General features: G+C 45.2%; 1 protein-coding gene and 1 long non-coding RNA gene across 8 annotated transcripts in view; both read left to right on the forward strand.

Moving 5' to 3' along the window:
* Window positions 1-4504: 4504 nt before the first annotated feature.
* On the forward strand, window positions 4505-10991 carry LOC116833294 (uncharacterized). The gene is made up of 3 exons (XR_012655432.1): window positions 4505-5203; window positions 5997-7752; window positions 10896-10991. It is a non-coding gene; the product is annotated as an uncharacterized LOC116833294 (long non-coding RNA).
* A 2425-nt stretch (window positions 10992-13416) lies between these two features.
* Window positions 13417-21623, forward strand: part of STX11 (syntaxin 11) — a 31025-nt gene continuing 22818 nt past the window's right edge. Inside the window, exons 1-2 of one of the 7 annotated variants that reach the window (XM_075064015.1) lie at window positions 13417-13547; window positions 14050-14290. Coding sequence is in view for 2 of the 7 variants with exons in the window: in XM_075064014.1 (XP_074920115.1) it covers window positions 13493-13556 (64 nt within the window). In the remaining 5 variants the exon portion in view is untranslated. Of the gene's footprint in view, window positions 13557-14049; window positions 14291-20271; window positions 20357-20652; window positions 20821-21623 lie in introns of those variants that run through there. The other 6 variants (XM_075064017.1, XM_075064016.1, XM_075064014.1 and 3 more) reach the window with 6 other exon arrangements.

Raw genomic sequence — 21623 nt, forward strand, 5'->3', positions numbered from 1 at the left:
ACACAGAATGGTAAGATTTAAAAACCCAGCAGTTTGGTACATTTGACAGTCTCTGTCCAAGGCAGAAGACTAGTGCTGAAATAGTAGGTGTTGTAGGTTCAGATACAGATCCATTGGCAGACCAGTGTGGTGAGGAAGTTTCCAAAGCATCTACTCCACATCATATTCCACTACTCAACTCAGCAGTTAGTCAATGTTTCAGCTCCATGAACACTTAAATTCACCCAGAAGAATAAAAATATGGAAATTAATTAATCTAATGGTATGTGTTCAGGGGCTTGGAGTGCTAATATCTGTGATTATTTATATGGGCTAGATTACATTTTCTGAACCTCACTTAAACTAAGGTGACTTTACATTGCTCTGGCAGTATAAATGGGATTACAAGTAAGCGTAAATTGTGATGGGGCAAGGCCAGGTGGCTACAGTAAAGTACTGAGAAACAGGTGTGTTAGCCCCAGGCTAAACAAATCCCTAGTACCCTGGTAACCAAATGGCAGTTGCTCTAGGTTAATCAAAGCACCTGGGGCCAATTAAGATCTTTCTAGAAGGCAGTGGAGATAGCTACTTTAATTAGAACACCTGCAGCCGATCAAGGCAGGCTAATCAGGGCACTTGGGTTTAAAAAGGAGCTCACTCCAGTCAGGCAGGAGCCAGAGGAGAAGGAGTGTGTGTGAGGAGCTGGGAGCGTATTGCTGGAGGATTGAGGAGGACAAGCATTATCAGACACCAGAAGGAAGGTCCTGTGGTGAGGATAAAGAAGGTGTTTGGCAGGAGGCCATGGGGAAGTAGCTCAGGGAGTTGTAGCTGTCATGCAGCTGTTACAGGAGGCACTATAGACAGCTGCGATCCATAGGGCCCTGGGCTGGAACCCGGAGTAGAGGGTGGGCCTGGGTTCCCCCCAAACCTCCCAACTCCTGATCAGACACAGGAGGAGCTGATCCAGACTGTGGGTTCCACAAGAGGGGAAGATCACTGAGGTGAGCAAATCTGCCAATAAGCACAGGACCCACCAAGGTAGAGGAGGAACTTTGTCACAAAATGTAGTTTACACTCACTTTGCACTGCAGTGTACTGCCAGAGTGGTGAAAAGGAGTTTCACATAACTAAGAATTGGGCCCATTATGTAGTAGTTGATTGCTAGCAACCGATTATGTTTAAAATTAAAATTTACCCTGACCCAAAACAAACAAACCAAACAATTATAGATCCACAACACAGTAATTCACTATTTGAAATAGTTACAGGTGTGAGAAATGGAGTTTGATTTAGCATCTGATGATCCCTGCAAGCTGATCCATGCAAATGGCTGTTTAAGCTTCGGCACAATTCTAGTGAAGTCAGTAGGGCTCTACACAGGCTTAGACTATCTTGCAGAATTGGGGCCAGGCGTGTAACTACAGATAAGAGTTGGAGAAGATGTATCTGTCTTGTCTAATACTGCTTCAAAGGAAGGTGCCAGAAACCTCACAATTGAATTATGGAATATCTGCTTGTGAGAGAAGACTACAGAAAGAGAAATCTTCATGCTTCTAGGCATAAACCAACCATGAATATATATGATTTAGGAAGAAACTTCCCTATGTGCAGGGTATTCTATGTTGGAGTTTGTAAACCATCTATTGAAACAAGATACTGGACTAGAGGAACCACTGATCTGGCATAGCAATTCTTATTTCCATCCAGTGAAACATTCAAAGAGTACAGTCTATCTCAAGGAACTGAGGGTGATATTTTTCAACAGACATGGAACAGCAGTGATTTGGGATACAACTATGACTGTTTCCATTATCCATATAACAATACTTTATATGTTCAAAGCATTAGTAAAGAACATTAACTCATTCATCCTAACCACCTCTCTGTCAGATCTGAAGGTGGTCATTATTATTTCCACTTTACCAATGCAGAAACTGAACAAAAGTATAACTTGCCCAAGGCTACATAGTGAGTCAGGTCACAGAGCCAAGATTGGAATTAGGAATTTCCTCATTCTTCGAGACCACACTGCTCGTCATGTGTAACTTTAAAAAAAAAAAATCCTAGTATGATCTTGGTATAAGTGATACTCTTTGAAAATGAGTCACATAGTTGAACTATCCATTGTGTAAAAACGTTATCGCAAAGGGGACCCAAGATAATGTGGAATGTATAAATGGTGTAGGTATCAAAATAAGAACAAGCCCCTTTTTCCCAAAAGGGCAGTTTCACCCTCTGCTGTATCTGTCATCAGTGGACTGGTGCACATTTCCTCCCCTCTTTCCTTGTGTGGTGTACAATAAATAAAAACTGGCAAAGAAATAAGAATTAAATAACAGGTAAGTATATTAAGGGATAAACTACAGATAAGGGAAGGGATAAATGTGAACAAGCAATAACTATATAAACAACACAAAACCAGTGACACAGCAGCCCTTCCTATAAGCATAAAGCAAAATTGAAACCAAACCCATCCTGGCATTCAAGAAAATATAACCCCAATTAAGAAACGCTAATTATTTGTCTCACTATATTCCCAGCACTTCAGTGGCAGTGAAGTCCAGGACCTCTACTCTGTGGGTAATTGGAACCTGTGGAGCAAGAGCACTGGAGAGTCCCTTGATGACTGTTGGAACTGAAGGAGCAGACCGAGAACCCTCAGAATATTGTAAAAGCAGCAGAGAATCCTGTGGCACCTTATAGACTAACAGACGTTTTGGAGCGTGAGCTTTCGTGGGTGAATACCCACCTGCGTCTGACGAAGTGGGTATTCACCCACGAAAGCTCACGCTCCAAAACGTCTGTTAGTCTATAAGGTGCCACAGGATTCTCTGCTGCTTTTACAGATCCAGACTAACATGGCTAACCCTCTGATACTCAGAATATTGGTGTCTTCTTCTGTCTTCTGGTATTCTTTGGTAGTGTACTAGTGCCACGAAGACCTAAACCGCGCGCACACAGTTGCTGTGATGGACTGCCCCACTGGTCTGTGATTACCGTTCTTTTATAGAGTCTGTGGTGGGAAAACATGGTATGATCCTGGGAAAGGCGGGAAACAGTCTGAAGTGGTGTGACCTTGGGATCGCCTAGTGGAGGGAACAAATAGTTCAATCCAGTTACATCCAGGCCAGGCTGACAGTGCACAGAGGGGGTCACAAGATGATAGTTCAGACTCCATCTTGGATTGCTGCAATATCCTTAAAACTGATTATTGGGTCTGATACACACATGTAACTCAATAAACCATAACAGCTTATACCCAACATATCCCCTCCTTGGAGCCTTTTACTTAACTAAGTACAAAGGTCCCAAACAACCTTGGTACAATGTAGACAATTATAAAAAATGTAAGTATCAACATAACAATGCACATATTAAGATTCACAGATAATATAACAGGCAAGTATCTAACTGAATAACTATACCTAGGTATTAAGAATAGAGATGTCAAAGGGAACTTGCTTAGATATTTTCTTAACCTTTCTGAGCTCGCATAGATAAACATTTAGTACAACAACAAATGATTAAAAGAAATTGTATGATTAAGAATACCATAATTGGATGGAGCACGGTGATCCAAACAGCATGAGCTTCACCCGCATTGGTTGGAAAAATACCTTCCCATTGTTGGTGTCACTAGGCATAACCCTAGGTAACTCAAGAAGGTGGAAGATCATGAGTGCCGATGAAGCCCTCCTGCTCAGGCCTCAATGAACCATAGTTCCTCCATATTAAACACTTTGTGTAACCTAGTGTAACCTAATGTGTTAACAGCTGCAAAAGTGTAGTATCAGCAGCCAGTGATTTGTTTAACAGACTGGAGTTAGGCTGAAATGAACTCAAGGCCACTTTTAGATAAAATGTATATGTCTACAGCTGGACGGAAGAGGGAGGGGGGAACGCGGGATGAGCTAGTTAGCAGGTTTTGCAGTAAACAACTCGGGTATAAAAGAGAAAAGCCGCTTGTTTTAGGTGTGCTTGATTTGAGGTATCAGTCTCCTTGCACTGCTTTGAGATCTCAGATAAACTTGGTTTGCTTCTCCACCCCGATGTGTTTATTGGCGCTACGCACACCAGGCAACGGACCCCGCTGTTGCTTGCCTCGGACACCCTGTGCCGCAACACCACCAATGTAGAGATGTGGTTTCATCCTTTACTTTCTTAAGGATGTTTGATTTTATCCACCGAATGGTGGACAGTGAGAAGAGTCTTTAGACCTTGTTTTTAAGTTGTTGATATAATAGGTGAGCTGTTTCTCGTGCAGTAATTTCCTGATAGCCTCTAAGTCAGCTCCAATATGTATAGGCTCTATGTAGTCGTATAGTTGATATTCACACTGAATGACTTCTGACTCTAGTCTAAGGGGGTGTGATATAAATGTGATGTTGCATGACCTAGATACTTGACACAAACAAATATTTGCAGTAAAATTGTTGATTATATGGTAAAACCTTTTACAGTAAACATTGGACACAGACTTCTTACACAGACACAGTGTCTATCTACCTGCACTATGGCCAACTGGTGGTGCAGCTCGTAATTACATGTTCCTGACAAAGAGTTTAGGCACACATGGGCCTCCTCCCATATGCCTGAGGTGCAAGTGTATCCCAACCCTTTTTGCTTAGTACAGGGTTGTACATTAATGAGTTTATACTCTTTTTCTCTTTAAGATGCACCCATTTACTTTCTTCCACAAAGGCACCATTAGGGATTGGTTGGAAAAAATTCCTAGCGGAATGAGAGGATAGATATTTTCCTCAACAGCTGACCTTAAGGTGAGTACAAGGGCTATAATAGTCTCATTATGGGGATAGTACATAAAATTAACGAGTCTCCACCATTCATGATGCCTTTTCTCAAGTTCATTGGAGTTATTTCTGATTTTTTTTTTTTTTTTTTTAACTCCAAAGGCATGGTTCCATTTAGGCCATCTCTTACAATTGATTTTGCCACACTTAATAACCATTGCTGGGCTTCCATACAGGTAAGTGCCTCAGGCAGATTTGATTTCAGGATGTCAAGAGCTCCAATACCTGTAGATGATATTGTTCCTGAATATCCAACCAATAAGGGAAGATATTTACAATATTGAATTTGGTGGGTCTTAATCCCATCAGCGCTGACGATAGTGGCTTCAATAAGGTTGATGTGTCATGACCTAGATCACCTATTCTTTTGGCAAGGAAGTTTTGATCGATGGTATTAATTACCCTGTAAACAGGTTGGGACTCACCACCCACGGCGCCTCCTGCTGGTGATTTCGGGAATTAGCTCTGTCCAGCAGAGAGCCTCCTCCTGGTGGTGTCCCGTCCACCTTTCCACCTTCCGTTGGCGTCTCTGGACTCACGTTGCTCCCTGCTCAGCAGCATCCTGTTCGAGGCCACTGCCCTCTGGCAGTGTCCCTTAGTCCATCTGGACCCGCTTCCGGGGATTGGTGATCAGCAGTCCTCCACTCCAGCCACCATGTGCAACCACACACCCCAAAGTCTAATCCCTCTTGTCAGGGATTGGGCGTAGTCTATAATGGCCGCTCCCTACGGCCAATGGCTGGATGTACTGCAAGGAGGAAGGTGGGGACCCAGGCCCGCCCTCTACTCTGGGTCCCGGCCCAGGGACACTCTGGCATCAGCCTCGCTGTCCTTTCTTTCCCCTCCTCTGTCTGTTTTCCTGGGCTGCTTCCCCTATGGCCGTTGCACCCGCTAGGCCCTTCCCTTCAGGGCCTGCAGCCTGGCGGCTATGGGCTAGAGCCTTCTAGCCTCCCTGAGCCTGCCTGGCACTGCTCTGTCCACGGTGCTAGTCTCCCCCCTGGAGACTGACCTTCCCCTCTCGAAGACCTGGGACAGACTGACCGCTCCTGTTCTGGGCAGCCTTTAAATATGGGTGAGCCTGGCCCTGATTGGCTCCCCATAAGCCCTTTTTTGATTGGCTCCCGGGCTGCGCAGGCTCCCTGACCTGCCACAGCCCATCCTCCCAGGGAGTGGGGCAGTCCGCCCCACTACTTACCCCAAGTCCAGCTCCTACTCCTCCAAACACCTTTACTGTCACATCTCTTTTCTTCCTTTGTTGTAAGGAGGATGGCAAGATTCCTTGTAGCCATGCTCTCCATCCCATTAATAATGGCATCACAAAGGGTGCACACAGAAGATGTAGTGGAATGATAGAGATTTGAATAGGCATTATGATCTTCTTTAGGGCGAATTGAAGTTCAGTGATCATAATTCTTGATACATCCTTTTTGACAATAAAAGGTCCCACATACAGGGGCAGCTCTATGTATTTTGTTCCCCCAAGCACGGCAGTCAGGCGGCTTTCGGCGGCATGCCTGCGGGAGGTCCACCGGTCCCGCGCCTTCAGCGTACCCGCTGCCGAAGCCATGGGACTGGCAGTTTTCCCACAGGCGCACTGCCGAAAGTCGCCTGCCTGCTGCCCTCACAGCGACCGGCAGGCCGCCCTCCCATGGCTTGCCACTCAGGCATGCACTTGGTGTGCTGGTGCCTGGAGCAGCCCCCGCCCACGTAACTAGTTTGTGGTGGTGGAGCAATGGTCAATTTGAACAATGTTTTCAGTTCAAATGGGCCCTTAACAATCCACACCCCAGAGTGAAAAAATACTAGTATTAACCATGAGAATTCCTGTGCAAGTGAAGTTGTCATTTTACTGAGTCATCCAACTTGCAAAATTTAGGTGAAACATAATTAGTCAGAGAGAGAGAACACTGATTTCTGCATACTTGACAGGATAGATTCATGATTAAATGTTTGTTGGTATAAGGGAGTACACATGTAATTTAATTGAAGTGGATTGAAAAATTATGATGATGTAGGCTAGAAGTAATATTTATAAAGCCTGGTGTTGTGGTAGAAGGTGCACTGGTTTTAAAATTGATACACTTGGATGAGTCCCAGTCCTTTATGTCCTGTGAACAACCTGTGAAAGGGGAAAGGTCCAACATCCATGCACATCCATTAGATAACTTTTTAATATATTTTAGCTGTCCAGTTGGATTTAGCACTGGGTCATGTGTTCGATTGTCGTGTAGGGTGAATGACACCAGTGAGTTGTTGCCTTTATTCTCCTTTATAACTAAATAACAATACCCTTCCATTACGTAGGAGTAAATGCTGGATAATCCAGCCATACATCCTCAGCGACCACCCAATACGCAGGAGTGAGAGGGATTTGAGTTGCTGACAGATCTTGTTTTCCACATTTAAATCCAAAAGTGTGTATTTTAAATGGTGTCTTAGGCAGTGTTCTGCCCTAATTTCCTCCTGGAAAGGGTTTTGTAGGGGCTTTAGGTGGTGCCCTTGGCATCATTTGGATTCTAGTTCCTTTGTTTTCCTTCTCATAATTCTTGTCATACTCCTCATCATATTCCTCATTTTCAAAGTCCTCTTGTGTATATACCCCTTTCTGAATCCTCGTCCTGGTCATACTCAGAAACAGGAATCTTCCATTTGTAGAGTAGACTCTTATTCACTTTACAAAACCAATGCTCGTTTTCTTAAACTATTAGACTTTGGCAAATCCATAGGCATAACCATGCCATAACTATAGACATCAGATATTTTCCAAGAGTGTTCATGCTTTCTTCAGTACCCTATAAAAGAAAACATGAAAATATTAATTTTACCTAAGGTGGTTTATGATTATTTTTCCTCTCTTTTTCCTTTACAGTGTTGTCTGCGCAGATGTTTCCCTTCCACGCTCTGAGTTGTGCGCTGTGAAACCATTTGGTGACTCGTTTCTTCCTAGACTTTATTCCAGCTGGTAAGTAGTCAGACTTGCTTCGTTTATAATGGTAACAGGACCAACCCATCTAGGACTGAGTGGATGGTTTTATTCTGAATAATACTTGAACAGAACTTGATCACTCACATTCTATTCAATGAATTAAAGGTTATTATTGAGCCTTTGGTCCATCTTCCTACAATTGGCTTTTAGGGTGACAGCTACTGCCCTTTGCACATCAGTGATGACTCTTAGCATGGATTTTATATATTGGTCTGTTATTGCTCTTGGTCAATATTCATCAGGAGGTACCCCTCCTGGCACCCACCATTGTTCCAGCGTTACCATAGGTCGTCCGAATAACAACACTCGAGGAGTGGGATCCTATGGTGGATCTCATTGCCATGAGAATTAATGGGGGGTATCAATCCCAGTTTTTGCCTGAGAAATCAATGACTTTCCAGAGTGCAGTTTTCAGACGTCTATTTGATCTTTCTACAAGGCCAGATGCTTGAGGGTAGCCTACTACATGGTATCTTTGATGCACCCCAGGGCTATACAGAGTTGTTTGCTCATTTCCCCGGTGAAATGAGGACCCTGATCAGAATCAATGACTCTTGGTAGACCAAACCGGCTGAATGCATTTTCCGGCAATAACTTGACTGTAGTTTGAGCTGTACAATTACATGCTGAATAAGCCTTGATCCACTTTGAGAAGGGGTCAATGCACACTAAACAATATTGATTTCCCCTATTTGTTTGAGGTAGAGGACCAATATAATCAATTTGTACCTTAGCCATGGACCATCCACTGGTTGATAGAGAAGAGGTCCTTTGATGATTTTGGTGTCTGGGTTATTTTGAGCACATCTCAGACAGTTGTTGATATAATGCTCTGTATCTCTTGCAATCTCTGGCCACCAGGCCACAGTAGCCAACTTACATAGTGTTTTCTGGACTCCAAAATGACCCTCTCTATGTGCCAGTTGTATCAGTTCTTGTTGAAGCACATTTGGGATTACAAGCAATGGAATACCATCCTCTGTAGATTCCTGGTCTCCAACCTTGTTTTTAGTTGCCATAATTAAATCAGATGAATGATGTTTAATGGTATAGGATTTGTATTTGCCATCCTTTACTACTAGCTGCTTAATTTCTGGGTCTTGTGATTGTAACCTTATGATGTCCTGATGGTCAGTGGGGTCTGTTGATGTTAAGGCATCAATGGTTGCTTTTACCTTATCCCATCTGAACTCCGGTCCCAAACTTGCAGCTTGTTTTGACAGTCAATCCACCTTGCTATTCAGGAGAGTGATTTCTGATTGATTATTTCAATGGGCCTTAACCTTAAACAAGAAAGTGTCACCCCTCCTGGACTCAGCTAACTGCCATGCATATTGCAGATATCGGGCATAAGCAACTGGCTGGTTATCTGCTTTTCTCATTTCCCTCATTTTCCAAATAACCATCCAGTCCAGCAATGCCCTCATTGTCCAATCAGAATCTGTGCAGATGGTAATATCTGTGGAAGATTAAGCCTTTTCCAAGGCTACAATGATTGCCACTATTTCTGCAGCCTGGGCTGAGTTGTGTGCGATGGTTCCTTTTCTATGCTTTGTCAGATGCAACATGTAAATCCATAAACCCTGTGGCTGCTTTTCCATTGATGTACATGCTGCTTCCATCCACAACCCACAGGTCTCGGTTATAAGTTTTAGCTTCTTCAAGCACTGATTCTAACTTGAAAGGTGATATGATCTCAGGATTCATATTCTCAGGAAGAGGACACTCATGATTTATCAGGGGCTCTTTTGATGCAGGAATGCAAAGTGTGAATGGTGCCAGGCTGGGACGTGCAACCTTTTCTACCTGTACTTCTTTGTTGATCAAAGCTAAGGTCCACTTAGCTAGATGAGGATGGCTTACTTTTCCAGAGTTGGCTCTCTCAGTCAGCACATACTTCACAGGAGTGTGCGGGGTCTTTAACACTATAGGAGCCATGCCCACTATATACTCCCAATATATGCCCATACAAGAGCCAATACCTCTCATTCACATTCAGTGAATTGCTGTTCCACTGCTGATAACATTCTGGACCCATATGCTATGGGCTTCAAGGAAGTTCCATGATGTTGCAGTAGGATAGCAGTGATTGCTGTGTTAGTGGTTGCTAGTTAGAGGTGGAAGGGTTTGTTTACCTGCAGAAATGCCAGAGCAGATGCTTCCATCAAGGCTTGCTTCAGCTATTGTACAGATCTTTGCTCTTCCCTTCCCCTCTTCCATAGTTGGTCTTTCCTAAGTAGCTGGTAAAGTAGCCTTGCCTTCTCACTATAACCTTCCCGGGAAAAACCAACCAGGCCTAGGAAGGACCTGAGTGTGCTATCATCTGTTGGAGCAGGCTGTTTAGATATTAGCTCTATTCGACTGGTATCAGGTTTCCTCCTGGCAGGGCCCAGTTGCATCCCTAAGTAGACTAATTGTTGTTAAACTAGCTGGGCTTTGGTTGGGTTTTCTAGGAACCTGCTGTTTTCAGAATTCCTAGTACTTCATATAGAGCTTTGATGTTGTCTTGCTTGGTTTTGGTAGCTATCAGTATGTTGTCTACATAACTGACAATGTTGTCATGGTAGGAGGCAGGTTTCCATAATGCTGCTACGATGCAATGACGTAAACTTGGAGTATTGTGATACCTTTGGGGAACCCTTGTAAAGGTGACTTGTTCTTAAGAGAAGGCAAATTTATAGTAGTAGAAGGGATGGAGTTGTTTCGAGAAGAAGGCATTAGAGATGTCTAGGACACTGTACCAGCATGCACCTTCAGTGATTAAATTCATCACCTCTGGAAATTTAGCAACAACAGGGGCCAACCTGAATGTCACCTTGTTTAATCCCCTAGAGTCCACGGTTAACCTCCAGGAGCTTCCATCAGCCTTTCTGACCGGCCAGATAGGAGAGTTTCAGACACTTTGACAAGGTATCAGCACTTCTTGATTCAGTAATGTCTCTATTGTGGGTCGAATCCCCTCCTTCACCTCTGCAGAGTACCGGTATTGACGTATAGGCTTTGGATCAGGACCTTCTACCTTTATTGAGGCTTGAACCTTTCCACAAATTAGTTTGTTAGGAGCAAACACTTCCTTGTGGTTTTTTTGATAACTTGTTGGATTTCTGTCTCCCATACAGGAATCTGCAATTCTTCTGGAGCCTTGACAGCACAGATGTGGTATGTTGCAGGAATCAGAATACCTGCTTCTCCATGTTCGGCTTGAATCAACATCTTATCAGGTAAGTCAATAGTTATATCGAATTGTTGCAACAGATTTATTCCTAATATGCCTGTACCATCCAATTTTTGCAGTCCAAATGAGGCCTGTGTACATAGAGAGACAATATGGCATGTAACTTCATAAGTAAAAGGAATGACATTTTCTTTACCATTATATGAGACCAAAGATTTCAGTTCTCTTGCTGGCAAGTACTTTGCTGTAGGACTTCCCTTGAGACATGACATAAACTAGTGGAGTCCCTGTATCCACCAACATTGATTGTTCTATTTTTCTGAAGCTTCCCATTATTTTAATTTTTACTGTAGGCCTGCCCCATTCGTCGTTAACTGCAGTAAGTACTGCTAGTGGAGACAGACTCTACAGGAGCGTCAAAACTTGGCCCTCCAGCCTTTTGCCTAGATTCATATTTAGCCAATTTTAGAAACATGTCCTCTGCTGACAGTCTCTGTTTATTTAGCTTGTCCCATGGCTCATACTGAGACAATCTTTTTAGCATAAGCTTTTTAAAAATCCTTATTTCATCTCCAGTTCCTCTAAACATAATGTTTCTGTTGTCCAGGGGTTTCGTAGTGGCGGAACTTTGTACTATGTGGCCGCTTTTACCATTTGTTGTCTCCTTACTATTATATGCAGATACCTTCATTTTTGCTGATGTTCCTTGATGGACTAATTGCTGGAGTTCAAAAATCTCCCATGCTCTTGCTTCTAGTAAAGGCAGCTAACTGTTACGTGTATCTATTGGACCCATAGCTAGTCGTATGCTAGGAGATAAACCCTGCACATAAAGTTCTCTTAATTCTTGTGTATCATAAGTGATTACCCCATTTCAGTTCACCCTTAGTCTAGCCAACCAGAATAACAATTTTTTCCTCAGAAAATATTTTTCTGGCCTTTCATCTACACTCTGCTTTTCTGAATATGCCTTTCCCATTACATTGTCATGTGGATAAAACAATCAAAACACAAATGAATAGATAGCAGATGGTTCATTATTTGCATCAATTAATACATTATAAGGAAGAGTTGCAAAATCATCATTAGACATACATTCCCTTAGTATACATATCACATCATCTTGAGGTAAATGTGGTGTAACAGATAATTTGGCTAACCAGTTAAGCACTGTATCTCAGTCACAAGGCCCCATGTGCTTTCCCATGGCTCTAGCCTCCTCTGGTGTAAGAGTTTTACTTCCATGTTTTACCAAGGGGGGTTGTCCAGTGTTTTCAAATTGTGTAACTGTGGTCACCACAGGAGCCAATGGGCATCCTTTCTGTGCCACCTCCACCTCCTCGCAGCTTGAAGGTGCAGAGTGTAGCTGCTCTTTCCCACACCGATTTTCTGGTGGATGTTCTCACACTGACCATTCAGATTGTTTGTGTAGTTCCCTCTGAAATGCCACACATCGTCTTTAGTCTTAACTAATTTAAATTATTTTATTTTCTTCTAATTATGGCATCTCACTGTTCATTCCCTTTTCTAAAACATTAATTAGTAACAGTAATACAGCATTGCAGCAAATCTATTGAGGAGATAATAAAAATTGCATAGATCATGAGAGAGACAAGAGCCCAGGAGGAGCCTCAGTCCTGACCCATCTTATCTTTCATACCATATCTGTAAGGCTAAGGCCTTTATCTGCAGCCATATGGTAAGGCCTAAGGCCTTCGTCTGCGGCCAGATTAAAAGAGCAGCTGAGCAGCAGCTGTTACCTGAGAAGCAGGAAGTCACGTCCTCACATTCCATCTAAATTGCATTAAAACAATGTAATATCAGGCTGTTAAGAAGGAGACTCTATCCTAATAGCACCTACTATCACCAGATAAAGAAACAGATCTTAAGATGGCTAAAGAAAACTTAGTTTGATTGCATTCTGTCTGCAGGGGCGGCTCTAGACATTTCGCCGCCCCAAGCATCGCATCATGCCACGGGGGGCACTCTGCCGGTCGCTGGTCCCATGGGACCAGCGGACCCTCTGCAGGCATGCTGCCGAAGGCAGCCTGCCTGACGCCCTCCCAGCAACCGGCAGAGCACCCCCCGCGGCATGCCGCCCCAAGCATGCACTTGGTACGCTGGGGCTGGAGCCGCCCCTGGCTGGCTGGCAATAAATCACTTATCAATAGTTGTGGTTGTGAAATCCTCATTTCTTTATTGTTTTGTCATTATGGTCCCCACTTCCCTATTGTTTATCTGTATGGCCTTTGTAAGGTTTTTAAATTGTTTCTGTCTGTTACATAATTAATTTTTGCTAGGTGTAAATTAATGAAGGCGGTGGGGTACAGTTGATTAGAGAATTTTGTTCCACTGTGTTAGGATTGGTTAGATAGATTTCAGTATGATGATTGGTTAAGGTACAGCTAAGCAGAACTCAAGTTTCACTATAGAAACTGGGGTCCAAAAGGAAGTTCTACTCCAGGACACAACCCCAAAGTTCAGAGCTGCCAGACCTCAACACTCTGCTAATGACACCGTGCAGAAACTGGAGTCCCTCAGATGAACCTGATCCTGACTGAACATCAAAAAAAGTTCATCTGGCTTATTGAGAGTGGTGAGCACTGTATGTGTTGCATGTGCAGTCTGTTTTTGGTCATTGTTAATAAATAGAGGTTATGTAGTATATTATTGTGTAAGGCTTTCTCACCGGTAAAAGGTCCTGCAAACCTGCAGTAGTAGTATACGCCTAGAGCCCTACGAATTGGGAAAAGATGGGGGTACCTAAATTTACCGGGTTATGCTTGGAGCCCTAGGGCCTGGAAAAAGATGGGGTGCCCTAATGTGTGCAGGTAACAGTCTCCACCAATGAGGTTACAGGCAGCAAATGTTTCTGGACAAGCACCTCTTTCCTCGCTTGGTCAACTGGCCTGTCACAGAGTGCATTGTTCACTGCAGTTTTGCTGGAACACCCTACGGGTTTGCGTAATTCTCAATCAATGTTTTATGTTATACCAGCCAGAGTATATCCTTGATTACCCATGCAGTTACATTAACAAGCAGTTTTATTTCTAGATGTTTGCTATATTGGTTTTTATTTTCTAAATTGTTTCATTTAGTTTCTTCAGTGCAGTGTAAAGGAGAAAACTGTGTCCTTAAAGTCTTGTGATGTAGTCAGCCTTATGAAGGAACACTATGTTTGAAGAGAGAAGCAAGAAAGTATCCAATCCTGTGATCCTGCAGATACCCTTAAATGGATGCTGGGATCCAGGCCTAACTGATCAGTACTACCAAAGAGATGGATCTAGGTGGATGTGAAAAAGACAGGGAAGAGGAGGAACAAGTCCTGTATTCAGAAATGTAGGGTTTTCTTTTGTGGCTGCTTAATATTATTTATAGAATGCTTTTGAAGTGTACGCCTTGCTTCACATGCAATAAACCTATGGTCCCTCCCACTCTGATTCAGAAAAATATAATGGGTGAAATCCTGGCCCCTTTGAAGTCTTTGGAAGTTTTCTCATTGACCTCACTTGGACCAGGATTTCACCCAATAAATGGAATACTCTACCAGGGGTCCTCAAACTTCAACGCACTGCAATCTCTTCTGACAACAAAAATTACTACAGGACCCCAGGAGCAGGGGCCAAGCCTGAGCCCCACCATTCCAGACAGGGGGGACCGAAGCCCAGCAAGTCTAACACCAGCTGGTATCGCATTAAAACGGGGTTACGACCCACTTTGGAGTCCCAGCCCATAGTTTGAGAACTGCTGCAGAAAGATTTCATGAATAGGGAGGGAGATTAACATAGGAAGATTATATAAAAGCAGTAATTTTGGACAGAGATTTAGAGGATAAGAGAAGAGGTCATATAATGTATGAAATTACTTCTTTAATATAAACTTTTAAATAAATTTTAGTTAAAATGATTTGTTTGCAAAATCAGAACAAAGCCCCAACTACATCATGTCAAATGGAAAGTAATTCTCTCCAAGAGTGAATAATATATATAAAGTGTGTGTGAGAGAGAGTGAGCTTTAACTAGGCCTTTGAATATCTCTGGAAAAAGCCATAAAATGCTGTTTTGTTTCTTTCACAGCTTGATTCTGGCTTTGACTTCAAGTTGTTCTTATTGCACTTCATTCTTTCATCAGTTCCTTATCTGAAACTGTAACATGGTTTTGAGAACTAGATATTGAGTAAATGTACCAATTTAAATAGGGTCAGCATTGGAACATATTACATAAGATTACAGATGCAATATCAACACATTGTACTGTGAGTTATGTGACTGAGAGGGCCAAAGATCCAGTTCTATAGCTTGTACTCATATTGAATGTGAGTAAGGGCTGCAGGATCTGGTCCCAAATCTTTAAGTCTTTATTCAGTCAAAACTCCTGTTAACAATTTCTGTGTCTGTGAACTGACTTGGCTTTCAGTTCTGTTGGTAGGTAAGTGTGTCAAGGAATGAACAGTCAAGGTAAGATATTTAAATATTCAAATTCAGTCATAGAATCTGAAGATATAAACTATTACATACATCAAAAATATGACCTTCTTATTTACTATACAAGAAAGCATAAAAATATCAATTGTAAGCCTATATCAGTTATTATGCGCACAAAGTTACATTAAAAGAACACTAATGTTGCAAAATGAAGCACTCAGGCATTAGAAAATGATAGAACTAAGGTTGCCTGTTCAATCTTAATTTGGCCCCTGGTGGATAGCATAACAATAGTTTTTAATTACATGATCATGTAGTATTTCTTAGGGTTTTTTAAAAAGCTAACTGAAAAACAGAAATTCCATCATGTGGACACTCACATGGTGCAGCCATGTGTCTGGAACCTTTAGATCCACTGCACATACCTCAGTTACTTGAGCTAAGGTAGTAACGGATGATGACAATTTCCTCTGCTATGTGGACCAGCACTTAAGGGAGAGGAGACAAACACTTTGCCAGAGGGGTTTCTGACAGCAGAGGAAGGATGAATCTTGGGTTCCAGTCCAGGCTCCGCAAGGAGTGTGCTGCAGTGGGCACAGGCTCTTCTGCCTGTTTCCTCCTAAGCCTGACCCCTTCGGCCCACCCCTCAGATCTATTCCTCTCCCAGTCCTGTCTGTTCCCTACTCCAGCTCTTGTTGCAGTGTCATTGCCATTGCCTACTTCAGGGGTGGCCAACCTGAGCCTGAGAAGGAGCCAGGATCTACCAATGGACATTGCCAAAGAGCCACAGTAATAAATCAGCAGCCCCACTCCCAGTACCTCCTGATCAGCTGTTTTGAGGCAGGGGAGGGGGGAGTGGTGGAGTGGGGGCAGGGCCTGTGGCAGAGCCAGGGGTTGAGCAATGAGCCCTCCCCGGCACATTGAAAAGTTGGCGTCTGTAGCTCCAGTCCCAGAGTCAGTGCTTACACAAGGAGCCGCATATTAACTTCTGAAGAGCCACATGTGGCTCTAGAGCCACAGGTTGGCCACCCCTGGCCTACTGTGATAGGGTGCCTACCCACACAAGACTGGAAAGCGTTAAGATGGCCAGGCAGGCTAATTAACTCCACTGGCTGCACCTGGAGGAGGAGCCAGAGAGCAGGGAGTTTATTGGGAGCAGGCTCAGAGGGGTATGAACAAGCAGGACTTCCATAAAGCCAGGGAGCAGGCAGCAGTCACTCCCTGGGAGGAGGGTGGTGTGTTAAGACTACAGAGGGTTGCAGACAAGTGCTTCGTTGCTTGTGGTACAAATTCATTGGAGACCACACTTTCACCAGTGCCCTTTTATTTCCCAGTATTTTCCCACCACCACATATATACAGTAAAATACCAGTCATGTAGCCCCTTAGGGAACAGCTTGCTCTTCCAGCAGCTGGGAGCAACAGGCCCTCACTTTCCTGTTTCCCCCCTCCTACTTCCTGCCTGCAGACTTTCTAGGCCTTCTTCTCAGCAGGCTCACACGTGATTGCTCTCAGGCTCCTTTAATGAGCCACATCCTGCCAGCTCCAACCAGTTCCCCTTGATGGGAGCTATGCTAGCAGCTTCTGAGCTAACAGGGGCTGGTTCAGTGCCTCTTAGGCCAGCACCCATGGTTAGCAAGTTTGTAGAAATTTTGGTGGTGCCCAGAACCTGCCCCCCAAACATCCACCCCCCACTTGCCTAAGGCTCTGGGAGGGGTTTTGGGTGGGGGGAGGAGGTCTGGGGTGCAGGTCCTGGGCTGGGGATTAGGGTGCAGGCTTTGGGATGGAGTTTGGGTGCTGGGTTAAGGCTCCAGGCTGGGGTGGGTGTGCAGGCTCTAGGAGGGAGTTTGGGGGTGGGAAGGGGTGCAGAGGGAAGGGATGCAGGCTCTGGGAGAGAGTTTGGGGGCCTGAGCGCCACAAAAGTATATAACCTGCCGCCTATGCCAGCACCCTGTTAAGAGGGTGATCCACAGTTTCTCCCTGGGAGGAGGGAGTTGGGCCCAGTGAATAGGGAGACACAAAGGTAGGAGAAGGCTTGGGGCATAGCAGCAAAGAATAGCAGTGCAGGCCTTGGCTGTTAACTGGAAGGCCCCTGAGCTGGAACCCAAAGTAAAGGATGGGCCCAGGTTCCCCTACCAGTCACTGAAGACATGGCAAATACCAACAGTGTTTAGCTTAAAGAGTTTTTAAAACTGGTTAGAATTTGGGGGAAGTTTTCTTCAGTAAAGACCCAATTTAAGGCAGAGTATGTTAGTACAACTTCTCTGACTGAGTAAACTATGCTAATCAACTCACAACTGAATTTGGCCCCAAAGAGTTGGGGCACTGTCCATGTAATACTTTTTCATCTTTATTTGATAAATGGTTACAAGTAATGGGGTACAGTTTGTATTCCCAGCAGTTTTTCTGCCATCATACTGTGTTTGCATATCTGCCCTACCATGTTTGTATTAGTGAATTCTGGGAAAATCTGGACAACTCTCCCATAGTGCCTCAGGCCCCTGGTCAGTAAGGTATTCAAGCACATCTGGTGTTAATTACCCAAGTTGTCCCATTGAAGCCAATGACACTATTCACATTTAAATACCTTTCTGAATCAGGATGTCACTAAGGGAAAAAGCAATTAGAGGACATGCACACTGACGGATTAGTATCAGCAACATATGGGGCAATGTGTGGGCTTTGTACTTCACACAGAGCAGTGAAGGAGGACTAGCCAAACTGGTTATACACATTTAGTTAGGGTGTCCACTCCACACTGCAAAAAAGCTGAACTTGTTACAACATGATGCTTTGTCTACCCCTAGGCCTCTGGTACAGCAAAATACAGTTAGCTCAACACAGTTAGTATACTTACCACAGACACAGAGTTTTAACCTTGTTGTATTCAGACACAAGCCATGTGTACAGCCAAACATGCCAGCAACTGATTACAAGTTATAACATGAACAGGGCCCAAAAAACTGCAGTCTGACTTTCTGCACTTCTGTTGCTACTGGTGGTTGTTCACATTCACTGAGGCAGCATCTGTTCCATCCACAATTCTCAGTCTATCACTTACCTCTTTTCTCCTGTATCATTCTGCGTAGTGCCACCTACTGCCCATCAGGGGCATAGCCACCCCCCAGCCCTGGCTCTGCTTCAGCTCCAGCTTTATCCCACTCTGTCCACCCAGTGCTCAAGCTGGGGAGCAGGGTTGGGGGCTTGCCTAGTTCTGCCCACCTGGTGCTTCAGCTGGGGAGCATGGTTGTGACGTGGGGGTTTTCTCCACCTGCCTGGTGCTCCAGCTGGGGAGCAGAGTCAGGGCATGGGGGCTTGCCCTGCTCTCCAGCCAGGAAGCAGGTGGAGCAAGGCAAGGTCTCGTGCCCTGATCCCCAGCAGGAGCACCAGGCGGACAGGTAGAGCAGGCAGGATGTCCATTTGTCCCCCAGGCCCACAATTGGCTCGGGGCCCTGGGCACGCCCCTTTAGCCCAGTGACTAATCTGCCACTGGGAGGAGGGTAAGCTTCAGGCAAACCAGTGGTGGCAGAGGAATCCTCAAAAAAGGTAGTCCTGCCACTTGGGAAGCCAGGACCGGTGCGGGACTGGGATGAAAGCCATTGCTGCTGGAGAGCGGCTTCTCCTCCCAGAGCGGGGTGCATGCATGGGGCCCCAGAAGGCCCTGGCCAGAGCATCCATTGCCCCCTGCAAGGCTGGCTAGAGGGAGTGTGGCCCCCCCCCCCCATCATTGCCTGCCCACCCAAATGTCCCAGCCTACCTATGTCATTGCTTCTGATATCCCATGCTCTGATCCATCTCCACCCACTCTGGTCCCCAGGAACTCCTGTGCTTCTACCCTTCCCACAACTTTACTCTTCACCCCCTCACTCCTTCATAGCTCCCCCTACTCACCCAGCTGCTTCCTGCTCTGATACTCCCGTCTCAATCACCTGCCCTTTCATTCCTCTCCCCCACATTGTTATTTAGCTCCCCCACCTGCTCTAACTGCACTAACAATGAGGAGTCCCTGTGCTACCTTAGAGACTAACAAATTTATTTGGACATAAACTTTCATGGGCTAGAACTCACTTCATCACATGAATGGAGTGGAACATACAGTAGGCAGGTATAATTTACACAGCACATAAAAGATGAGAGTTGCCTTACCAAGTGTGGGGGGGGGGGGGAGGGTATCAGTGCTAATAAGACCATTCAGTTAAGGTGGAAGTGGCCTATCCTCAACAGTTGCCAACAAGGGGTGAATACCGAGGGAGGGGAAATCACTTTTGTAGCGCTAATGAGGCTAAAGCAATCAAGGTGGCCCATTGCAAACAGCTGACAAGAAGGTGTGAGTATCAGCAGAACACAGAAGGTTTAAAAGAGCCGCTTAAGAGAGGTTGTGCTGACCCGTTGCACTAGGCACCCACTTACGGCAAAAGGCCCCTTCTGAGCTAGCTCACCAGGAAGGGAGCAGCAAAGCACAGGCGGGCTCAGCAACCCCAGCAGCTGGCTACAGCCAGAGCCACCCACGCTTCCTAGCAGCTGGGGAAACCCCCTCGGCCTGTTCTCGGCTGTGACCCACCGCCAACTCTCCCCTGAAGCAGGCCTGGGGGGAGTAGGAGGGGACTGCACCTGTCGCTCCCCGAGTCATCCGCGGCTTTCGCAGCAGAGCCTGGGCGAGCCCGGCGCACCTCCGACCCCCGGGCTTCCCTCCATGCCGCGGCAGCCACTGGAAGACCCCTCCCTCGGCGGGCTCCCAGACTCTGGAAACCCCCAGCGCCCCGCAGGGCTGCGTCCCGCGGCTGGTCACTGCCTCGACCTCGAACTGCGGCTAATGGACCCGGACGGGGGAGGAGCCTGGGCGGGGCGCATGAGGGGCTGGGGAAACTCCCCGCGCCCAGCCCGGCTTGACAGGCTCCGTAGAGGCAGCGGCAAGTTTCTCCGGGAGGACGCGGCTGAAGCAAGCAGCGGGGACTCTGCCTCTCGCCCAGCTTCCTGGAGCGGTGAGTTCCGCCGGGGTCCTCTGGGGCTGGAGGGTTTGGCGGCATGCGCCCCTCTTCGCTATAAAGCCATCGTCTCTTTCGGCTGCTCGTGGTAGCCCGGAGTCTGCCTTTCTCCTCTCAGCCTCCCGGGTCGGGACGCGCTCCTCTCTCGGCTGGGTGGGGTGGGCGTGAGCCGCGCCGCCCGCCGCTCGCCTCGGGGGAAGTTGTAGCATCTGAACTTTGCCGAACAGGCCAATGCGGTACCTGCTGGGAAGGGGTGGGTGGCAGGGGACTAAGGGAACAGTCCTCACACCGGGCTAGGAAGGGGGCTTGGGGCGCCCGGGACGGATGATGGTTTTAATTGGAAGATCATCAGCCAGTAAGAAACTACACACGTTCAGGTTCCCTTCAAATTGTGCCACATTCGGAAACCTCCGGGGAAACTAATTTCTTTCTATCTTGCCGGAGAAGTGCTTGAGACGCAGGTAAAGTACCATGGCCCGTTCAAATAGAAGTAAAAGAGAGAACAATATTAGGGTATAGAAACCAGCTAGTGTTGTGAATGTGGGTGTGCTCTGAAATAGTCGTTTTGTTTTTTTTAAAAAAAAACAACAGAACACATTTTGGAAAAAGAGATGCAGTGTGTCTGTTTTTCAAGAGAGTACAAGGTTTAGAAGGTGGAAGGTGAATTTATGATATGTCTGAAAGCTCTTTTCAATCATATATATTCAGCTGTAATTTCTTAATCTTGTCACTAAGAACAAAATCAGGATCTCCCTACTCCTCCAGTTTATGTAACCTAACATGCTAACTTTATTAACAATTCAAACCCAGCTAATATGTGTATTACAGTCCAAACCCAGCTAATATGTGTATTTGCCTTTAGATCCAGAACATAAGTCATTTTGCTCTCCCCTTAGCCACCCCAGAATTACCTGAGTGAACAAGTTTAACTGACTGAACAAGTTAGCTTTCTTTGGCTCTTCCTACTAACTGATTGGAATTGATGTTCTTGCTAAAATGGATAAAGTACTTCCATATATTTGGGATAGACTTTTGTAATACAAACAGTATGATAGTGGGACAGGAAGTGACTAGAGGACTGGCATTGGCCTGAAAATTGTAACTTAAACTTCCTGTTCCTACTCTTGAATTGTGATAGTAGGAATTAGAATTGTGAGGCTTCCTTTTTTTTTTAAAGTCTTCAGACATTGAAGAAGGAAAATCAGTGGATTTTGTATGTGGGTGAATAATTTGAGGAGAACTTAAACTGGGGCATGATTTTTCT

Source organism: Chelonoidis abingdonii, chromosome 3 (assembly GCF_003597395.2).
Source record: "Chelonoidis abingdonii isolate Lonesome George chromosome 3, CheloAbing_2.0, whole genome shotgun sequence".
Taxonomy (NCBI): Eukaryota; Metazoa; Chordata; order Testudines; family Testudinidae; genus Chelonoidis; species Chelonoidis abingdonii.